Source organism: Myotis davidii, unplaced genomic scaffold (assembly GCF_000327345.1).
Source record: "Myotis davidii unplaced genomic scaffold, ASM32734v1 scaffold734, whole genome shotgun sequence".
Taxonomy (NCBI): domain Eukaryota; kingdom Metazoa; phylum Chordata; class Mammalia; order Chiroptera; family Vespertilionidae; genus Myotis; species Myotis davidii.
The window spans coordinates 264,497-274,365 of NW_006286300.1; the positions used below are offsets into that span (position 1 = coordinate 264,497).

Consider the following 9,869-nt stretch of genomic DNA (forward strand, 5'->3'; position numbering starts at 1 on the left):
TTGGGGCGCGTATGAGAGGCAACCAACTGATGTTTTTCATATCAGTGTTTCTCTCCCTTTCTTATTTTCTAAAATAAAAAGCATAAAAACATATCCTTGGATGAGAATTAAAAAACTCCTCATGACGCTTTCAAAAGAAAATACACCAGCAGTAAAGGTACACAAGCAGAGTTAAGAACCACTACCTTACAATTTTATAAGAGATAATATATGTTTCAGGGCATATAGGCAAAACAAAAAACTTACACAACTGTGGCCATGAAATTATAATATTTTTGTAATAACTACATTTTAATCCATTTAGATTGATGTAAATAGTCTAGTAATACAGAGGTTAGCTGTAACTGTCTGCAGTCTCCTTTTCAATATATTTTTCATTCTGCCATATTTACTCTGTATTTCTATACAGCCATTCTTTGTGTTTATGGCTTATCAATAGGTTGACATATAACTTACTATACAAACCAGGTATTCTGAGGGTAAAAGTAGGTACCTTTAATAACTAAACTAGTCAACAGTCATAAACTTTAGACTGTCCACACAAACATATGAACATACGACCTATAATAAATCCCCAATATTTTATATCCTAGTTTAATGGGTATAATATTAAGCTAGGTACCAGGTGACCTAATTTAATTTCCAAATATTTTACTTAAAATAAAAGAAACCCACATTCTCCATCACTTCAGTTTCTCCAATTCTAAATCTGCCATCTCTTAGCATAATTTAACTATAAATAATACTTTATAGAGCACCGAGAATGCTCTGGAGGATGCCATGTGAAGCTTTATTTCTGAAGCTTATAGATAAGTTTAGTATACTGAACAGTATTAACAAAGGATGGTAAATATTTGGCATATATTGCCACTTACCACCTGCACAGTTGTGGCAGTATCACTAATCTATCATGATACATCTTCTACTAAACATTAAAACAGCAAACACATCTCACATATATAACTTGATTCAAGAAGAGAGAAACACAACAAAATAAATGCCAACAAATTTAACATCAACGTAACTCTGTAGAAGAAAAATGGAAAAACATATTTAAATGAGTTCTATAATAGTGAAGTCCATACAATTTTCCTAGACACACACACACAATGCATTTGATAATGTAAGAAGAAAGATTAGGACTTATGCATGAAAACCCCAAATGGCCTATGACAAAATGGAAAAGAATTATACTCACTTGCTTTCTTCATCTAAAAGATGGAGCAGTCCTGTTGGTTTCTTGCTAATAAGATTTATGCAACAGGTGTTATCTATATAATCTATATTGTGCCAGCTGATACCTTCAGCTCTGTATTCCTCCTAGGAAACAACAAATTAACAATTTATTCATCTTGCAGAAAGTAATAGGTATATGATAATAAGGACTGAAAAACTTTCAAAGGCTTAAAAAAGAATAGTCTAAAGTTTCCTCTTTTAATCAGGAAGACACATGACAAAAGGTGTAATTTCAATTTTATAAAATCTTGATACAGTATGTGTCTATTTCCTTTAAAAAGTACATGCAACCAAATTTTTTTGTTAAATCCTATTTGTGATACATTCAGATCAAAATTTAGGGTTAAATTTGTTTTAGACATCCTATTTGATGATTACACTAAGGAAAAATATAAAATAGAGAATCCTAATTTCTCCCATGTGACTATAAATCATCAACAATGAATTTAATAAAACAACGTCTGGGCAAAGTGGAAAACCATCACCTCCAGTGATCACCAATATAAATCATATAGAATTCAAATATACTTGCCTTTAACAAAATAAAGCCCTTAGTATATTTTCCAAAACAACAGGGTTTCACATTCCAACACTTAAAAACTCAAACCTCAGGCCTTGAGCAACTATTCAAAACCCTCTGACAAAAAAAAAAAAAAAAAAAAAAAAAAAAGTAAAAAAAAAAAAAAAAAAAAAAAAAAAAAAAAAAAAAAAAAACACCCCACATTCCTTACTAATATTTCTCTGTACTGAAAAACTATTATTTTACCCATCAGTGAGATGCTTTTACTTTTTGACTATTTTCCAGAAAGATGCCGCTGAGAATCTAAGAAGATATGTTTCTATATTGCAGGGATATCTAGGCACCAAGAAAATACTATGTTCACATGATGGTTTTAGTATTCACTGAAAATACTTGCTTACTTCTCTGTAAATATGGTGGTTTTATAATATTCATCACTTTCTGTATTATTATCATCCTACAAAGAAAAATGACCCTAATATACAGGAGGCAACCAATTGATGATAGTTATTCTAACTAGGAAAACAAAAATGCTTAATTCTTTCCTTTTAATTAAAAATTTCTCAAGTAAGACTTCCAGTCAAAACAGCAGAGTAGGTATACGCAGTGCTCTCACCTCCTCCCACACCCACATCAAAATTACAAAACTATGGAATGACCATCATTGAGAACCACCTGAAGACTAGCTGAACAGAAGTTCTATAACTAAAAATATACAGAAGAAGCCACATCAAGACCAGTAGAAGGGGTGGAGATGCAAAACGGGCGGGTCCCACACCCATGTGTGGCAGTTAAAAATCAGGAAGGATAACTCAGCTGCAGAGGTCCCTCCTGAGGAGGGGTTCCAGCCCCATACCAGGCTCCCCAGCCTAGGGTTCCAAAGCCAGGAAGAGAAGACCCATAACCTGTGGCTGTGAAAACCATTGCATTCCTCTTAAAGGGCCTGTGCACAGATTTACTCACTGACTCACTTGCTCTTGAGTAGCAGTACGGGGGGGGGGCAGCAACTCAAAAAGCACCAGGGACATATAGGAAGGAACTGAACAGTCTGGCTTCAAAGCAAGGGCTAGAGGAGCAGCTTTCTCTCAGGCAGAAGCGCTGGCAGATGCCACCGTTCCTTTGTTGAGACCCCTCCACCGAGCCTAGAGGTAAAGGCCAGTGCCAAGTCTGAGTATCCATCAACCTGGCTAATGCCCTGCCTGTTGATCTCTGAGATGCCACCCCACACAACTTGTGGGCCAACTCAAGCCACTTTTCCATTTAAATAGCCTGTCTCAGTTAGCGCTGGGGACTTTCCTAAATCTCTCAAAGGTTCACAAACCCCTAACAAGCAGTAGTTGGCCTCAGAGTACCCCATTCTTCTTGTTAAGCAAGGCCCAATCCCAGCACTAGTGCCAGCCAGCCTTAGATGGCAGCTTAGATTCTCCCAGGCACCTTAAAGCCAAACACAAGTAGCAACCATTTGCAGATCACTTCATAGCCCATACCATGTGGCCCCAGAATGGCATAGGCAGTGGCTGACCTTGGCCTGCACCAGAGACCATCCCAAGAGGTCCGAGAATCTACATACCCAGTGACTAACTTCAGACCACAACAGACCACCCAATCTCCTCTACAAATGACTTGCCAAAGGGCAAACTCACCAGGCACTAGAGCCCCACTAACATAAATCTTGCTCCATGGGGTCAACCCCTGCACAACTGCATCTCTGATGTAATCATGACCATTCCTCGTAGCCATTCAGCCTGAGGGTAAATCCCTCCCACTGAAGTGCCAACAGCAATCAAGACTCAACTACAATAGAAGGACACACAAAATCCACACAAGGGAGCACCTAACTCATGTGACCTGGGAGACTGTGCCACTAGACCTAACAAGACACCTACTACATAAGGCTACTCTATCAAGCCTGGAAACATGAAACATATACCTAATACATAGACACAAACACAGGGAGGCAGCCAAAATGAGGAGACAAAGAAACATGTCACTAACGAAAGAACAGGAGGAAACTAAAGAAAACTAAACTAAATGGAGACAAATAATCTACCAGATGCAGAGTTTGAAACACTGTTTAAAAGAATGTTCAATGAATGTAGGGGAAGAGTAGATGAACTCAGTAAGAACTTTAACAAAGAGATAAGAAGCAAAAAAAATTGGAAACAAAACATAAAAAAGAACCAGTAAAAAATGAAGAATACAATCACTAAAAGTAAAAAATAAATTAGATGAAATCAACAGTAAATTTGATGAAGCGGATGACAGAATCAGCTATTTGGAAAGTAAGGTAGCAGAAAACACCCAATCAAAACAGCAAAAAGAAAAAAGAATTTTTTAAATGAGGATAGCTTAAGGGACCTCTGGAACAACCTCAAGTGTACCAACATTCATTCGCATCATGGGGGTGTTAGAAGGAGAAGAGAGAGAGCAAAGAAATGACAACTTATTTGAAGAAATAATGATGGAAAACTTCCCTAACCTGGCAAAGTAAATAGATACAAGTGCAGGAAGTCCAGAGTCCCAAAAAAGATGAAACCAAACAGACTCACACTAACATACATCAGAATGTATGTTATGCCAAAGGTTAGAGCCGAAAATAAAATCTTAAAAGCAGAAAGAACCCAGTTTGGCTCAGTGGATAGAGCGTAGCCCTGCAGATTGAAGAGTCCCAGTTCTTTTCTAGTCAAGGGCACGTACCTCGATTGCAGGTTCTATCTGTGGCTCTGGTTTGAGCACATGCAGGAGGCAACCAATGGATGTGGCTCTCTCACATCGATGTTTCTCTCTATATCTATCTCTCTCATCCCTTCCACTCTCTCTAAAAATCAATGGAAAAATATCCTCAGGTGAGGATTAACAAAAAATATAATTAACTGATTAAAATTAATGGGAAAATATTCTCTGGTAAGGATTAACAATAAATAAATAGCAAGAAAAAGGCACTTAGTGACCCACAAAGGGAGCTCCCATAGATTGTCAGCTAATTTCTCAACAAAAACTTTGAAGGCCAGAAGGAATTAGCATAAAACATTCACTGTGAGGAAAAGGAAGAACCTGCAACCAAGATTCCTCTATTCAATAAGGCTATCATATAGAATTGAAGGACAAATAAAGAGCTTCCCAGATAAGAAATAGTTAAAGAAGTTCATCACTACCAAATCAGTTTTTACAAAAAATAAGATAAAAAATATAAATAATAAAATAGCAATAACTGCATAACTATTAATTACTTTACAGTTTTCTAGAGAGAAGGGGAAGAGAGAGAGAGAGAGAGAGAGACAGAGACAGAGACAGAGACAGAGACACTGATGTGAGGGAGAAATAATGATTGGTTGCCTCTCATACATTCTCTAACCCCGGACCAGACCCAAAACCTAGGTACTAGTATATGCCCTGCCCGGGAATGGAAACCTCAAGCTTTCGAGGGGGTGCTGGAAGTTTTTTGCTGGTATGGGACAAAACTCCAACCATCTGAGCCACACTAGCCAGGGCTATCAATAATTACTTTAAATGTTAATGGATTAATGGTCCAATCAATAGCCATAGGATGACCAAATGGATAAAAATACAAGACCCAAACATATGCTGTCTACGGGAGTGCCACTTCAGGTCAAAAGACAAACAAAAAATGAAAATAAAGAGATAGAAAAAAATATTTCATGCAAATGGAAACGAATAAAAAGTTGGGGTAGCAATATTTATATCAAACAAACAGACACTTAAACAAAGGCTATTACAATAGACAAAGAAGGACCCAGCAATTCTACTTCTGGGTATTTATCCTAAGAAAGCTAAAACACAAACTCAAAAAGACATTTGGATCCCTATGTTCACTGCAGCATTATTTACAATAGCCAAGATAAGGAAGCAACCTAGGTACCCACTGACAGACAAATCGATAAAGAAGATGGACTATGACTCAGCCATAAAAAAGAATGATATCTTGCCGTTTTCCACAACACAGATGGACCTAGAGGGTATTATGCTAAGTGAAATGAGTCAGAGAAAGACAAATGTTATATGACTTCACTTATATGTGGAATCTAAAAAAAATAAGATAAATGAATAAACAAAACAGAAACAAACTCATAGATACAGATGATATTTTGATGGTTTCCAGATGGGAGGAGACTTGGAGGAATGGATGAAAAAATGGGAAGGGATTTTAATGTGCAAATTGGCAGTTATAAAAAAAAGTCAAGTACAGCACAGGGAATATAGTAAATAATATTGTAATAACTATGTATGGTGCCAGATGGCTACTAGATTTATCAGGATGGTCACTTCGTAAGTAATGTAAATATCTAGAGTCTCAGCAGAAGGGGTTGATCAAGAGGAGCCGTTGATGAGGAGGCATTTCAAAGAGAAGGAGGAGTTGCAAGCCAAAATTCAAGGTATGAAGAATGCTGTTCTGAAAAATGACAAAAAAAGGAGGAAACAACTCAATGAAGATGTTGCTAAGTTGGAAGCAGAAATGGAACAGAAACATAGAGAGAAACTGGAGCAATTTATGCTAACTTCTAGGGAGAGTAAAAGTCTGGTGCTGTTAACATTTCAAACTTGGTTCTTAAGAATCAGCCACCTCAGATATCAACAGCACAAAAGAGATGGGACAAAAAAGCTGCACTGGAAAAAAGAGAAGAAAGCATAGCTGAAGCTGAAATTGAGAACTTAGATGGAGCTACTAGTAGATGTGTAGAAAGTAAAAAACTTCCTCAAATACTGGCAGCTAGACAGAAATTAAAGATTCCATCTGATAGCCACTGCATGTAGAGAGCCATTTAAGATCAATTGAAAGAACAGAAATGCCCTCTGACTATAGCTGCCTTAAGTAATTAAACTGCTAAGTACATGCAAAGCCATGTGGAAGATTTTCTGCCATTTTTAACAAACCCTAATACAGGAGATATGTATACTTCAGAAGAATTTGGAAAGTACTGTGATGGCATTATATACACAGCTGCATGAGGAAGTCAGCTTGAGCTAAAATCTGTCTCTCATATTTTACAAATGCCAATAAAGATAATACAGGCAGATTATCCTCCCATTGTAATTGGCAAAGAGTATCAAAAAAACCTATTAAGACTTGCATATATGAGACATGCATATGGCTTAGTGAACAGAGCTACTGGACATTTCAACTAGTTTACAAAATGTTGCACAATTATATTTTAGTACAGTGTGCCAATATGAATAATTCATAGCAAGTGCTAGATTGCTCTAAACATTAATGAAAAACACAACTACCTTAAATCAGTTTTATGGCAAAGCTGCGAACAGGTTTCTCAAAAAATTGTGTCAGAGATAAACTTTAACCAGTGTCCTCTTAGTGGTATTTTAAAAATACTTATAAGTCCATTGTCAAGAACATCATTCACAGACCAAGATGCAACCCTATCTATATATATAATACCCTAAGATGCAAATAGACTGAATGACGGAACAACCGAACAACCGTTCAGCATGATGTCCACTGACCACCAGGGGTCATGCGCAGAACATGGCAGCATCTGCAGCAGGTGGCAAAGTGCAGAACATGGCGGGCGTCAGCTGTGGCGGGATGGTGGGACAGGTGAGTGGGGGCGCCAGTCCAAGGCAGGGCGCCATTCACTGTCATCAGGGCGAGCCTCTGGTGTCTACTGAAAATTCTTTGCTCCCATGTGCTGCAGTCCTTCCCAGGGTTTGCACCTGCTGCCGGCTCCAGACCTGCTCCCACCCACTGCTGGCACTGGAGCTGCTGCTTGCACCCCCTGCCAGTGCCCGGCGCCAGCCCCCGCCCCAATCACTTGGCACCTTCAGCAGGTGCGAGCGGTGGCTGCTGGCCCTGAATGTCCCTCAGGGCTTCTTCACCTCCCCCTGCTCCTGAGGAGTGATCGGGGCAGCAGCTGCCGCTGGCACCCACCGATGGTGCCCGCTCTGCTCGTACCTTCTGACAGCGGCCCTGCTCACACCTGCTGCTGGCACTGGCCCCAATTGCTCTGCACCATCAATGAATTCGAGCAGTGGCGAGCAGGGCTGCTGGCAGACAGGGGACGGGGGGAGGGACCAGCAGGGACACGGAGGATGGGCCGAAACCTGCCCCTGTGCCCACCGCAGCCTCTAGTTTGCTTATATTTTTATTAATATAGGACCCTGAACACTGTTGAAATAAATCTTAAAATGTTTTTTTAAAAGCTTTCAGTAACCACCCTAGCTGGTTTGGCTCAGTGGATAGAACGTTGGCCTGCAGACTGAAGTGTCCTGGGTTCGATTCCAGTCAAGGGCACATGCTCAGGTTGTGGGCTCGATCCCCAGTAGGGGTCATGCAAGAGGCAGCAGATCAATGATTCTCTCTCATCATTGATGTTTCTATCTCTCTCTCCCTCTCCCTTCCTCTCTGAAATCAATTAAAATATATTATTTTAAAAAAGCTTCCAGTAACCATATCTGTAATTTTTCTTGAAGAAATGAAATGACTCAGTCTTTCTGTCACTGCAATAAAGTGTGGGGATGGTGATAGCAAATTTAATTAACACTTACAAACTTGACTGCAGTAACTTGGTATTGATGGGATTAATACTGTGAAGTTTTTCTATGACCCCATCAAAATGCAGCTAAGAAGCTTGTCTTAATGACTGAAATTTTGTTTTGTCTCAATCATGTATTTTTTTTAGATGGGAATCAGATGTTAAACTTTAAGAGATGACACAAATTCAAAGGTAAATAGGTGTTCCCTATCAGCTTTGAACCTAAACAATTACAGATTAGCCTTTTATTCGTGTGTAATGTAAAAAGACCCAACAAAAAATATTAAAAATGAAAAGATCCAACAGATTAATAATGTCTAATTCATGTCACTACTTGCTGTTTCTTAAGCTTCAGGATGGAATTAATACCATAATTTCTAAATTATTTTCATAACTACACATTTTTACAACTTTGTTGAGTTTTCTCCTTCACTGCTCAGCTGCTTTGCTTTCCTTGCAGGTTTTTCCACTAGGGAACAGTTTGGGACCTCTCTTATTCTTTAACTTGTACAAGTTGAAGGAGTAGCAATGTAAAAGGGTCCAAGGACAAATTTACTTCAAATACTTCCTCTTTTCAAATTTGTCTTACAAGATCTTTCTCTTTTTTGCTTCATTCTCTAGGATTAAAACAAAGTCTTTTTTATTTGTTATTATGTTAGCCTTTTAAGGTCATCTTTCCTTAACTCAATCAGGTATTTGAGAATTTTTGTAATACATGTATGGGTAAAGTCAAAAGCTACTCTTTGGGAGATAAGACTTTATAGTAAAAATCAGTATATAATGCTTTTTGGTGTGATTTATCTAACTCAGATTTCAGGTTACACGTAACAGTATTCCTTCTAGGAAAATAGTACTCATCTATACAAATGGGTTTGATAATTTGATATGCAAGGAAGTATTATGTAAATGAGACCTTTTTGGTTGAATCTCTTTTTCCCCAATTAGAAATAACTAGTAACATTTAGCATGAAGTATATAACATTTGAATTTTTGCTTTCTGAATGTAACAAATTTATAGTTAAATATCGGGTTTATAATATTAAAAATGGGGTGTCAATCTCACATGCCTAGCAGGTGATGATGTGGGAAGGTGGGCAACTAGAGCAAGTAAGTACTACATGAAGGTATTCTATTTTAAGAAGTTAACCATTCTGCCTGTCAGACAAAATATACTCTGAAGGCTGACTGTTTTGTAATCTGTGATCTGAGTTTTCTTGGAGGTCTGAAATGTAAAATAATGAAGTTATAAAATACTAAACACCTTGGCTTTATTTTGAAGTAATCATTACTTTGAAATTAAAACATAAGCATTCAGAAGTAATAAAACGTATCATGAAACTTAGTTATTATAAATTCCATATATATTTAACGTATTGGAAAATACCTTATTGGCAGTTTTTGGGGTTTTTCTGATAAGACAAGTGGCATTTTCTTGATTATAGGATTTATTTCTATTTTTATTATTTTTAAATAGTCTCTATGGTTATGAACAACATTTGTTAGTTTTCTGTTCTTTCATAAAACTTCACATAAAAATCATTTTAGGCCGTCAGGCCCCAGTGAGCGCGGGGCACCGCCGCTGCGCCGCCGCTCCTCCGCTGGGTTCC

General features: G+C 38.0%; 1 protein-coding gene and 1 pseudogene across 1 annotated transcript in view; one reads left to right on the top strand and one right to left on the bottom strand.

The window, feature by feature from the left end:
* Positions 1–9,869, bottom strand: part of MYO9A (myosin IXA) — a 349,884-nt gene that overhangs the window by 215,550 nt on the left and 124,465 nt on the right. Inside the window, exon 11 of the mRNA XM_015560068.1 lies at positions 1,203–1,320. Within this exon, the coding sequence (XP_015415554.1) occupies positions 1,203–1,320 (118 nt within the window). The remainder of the gene's footprint in view (positions 1–1,202; positions 1,321–9,869) is intronic.
* Positions 4,015–6,901, top strand: LOC102754402 (annotated as a pseudogene).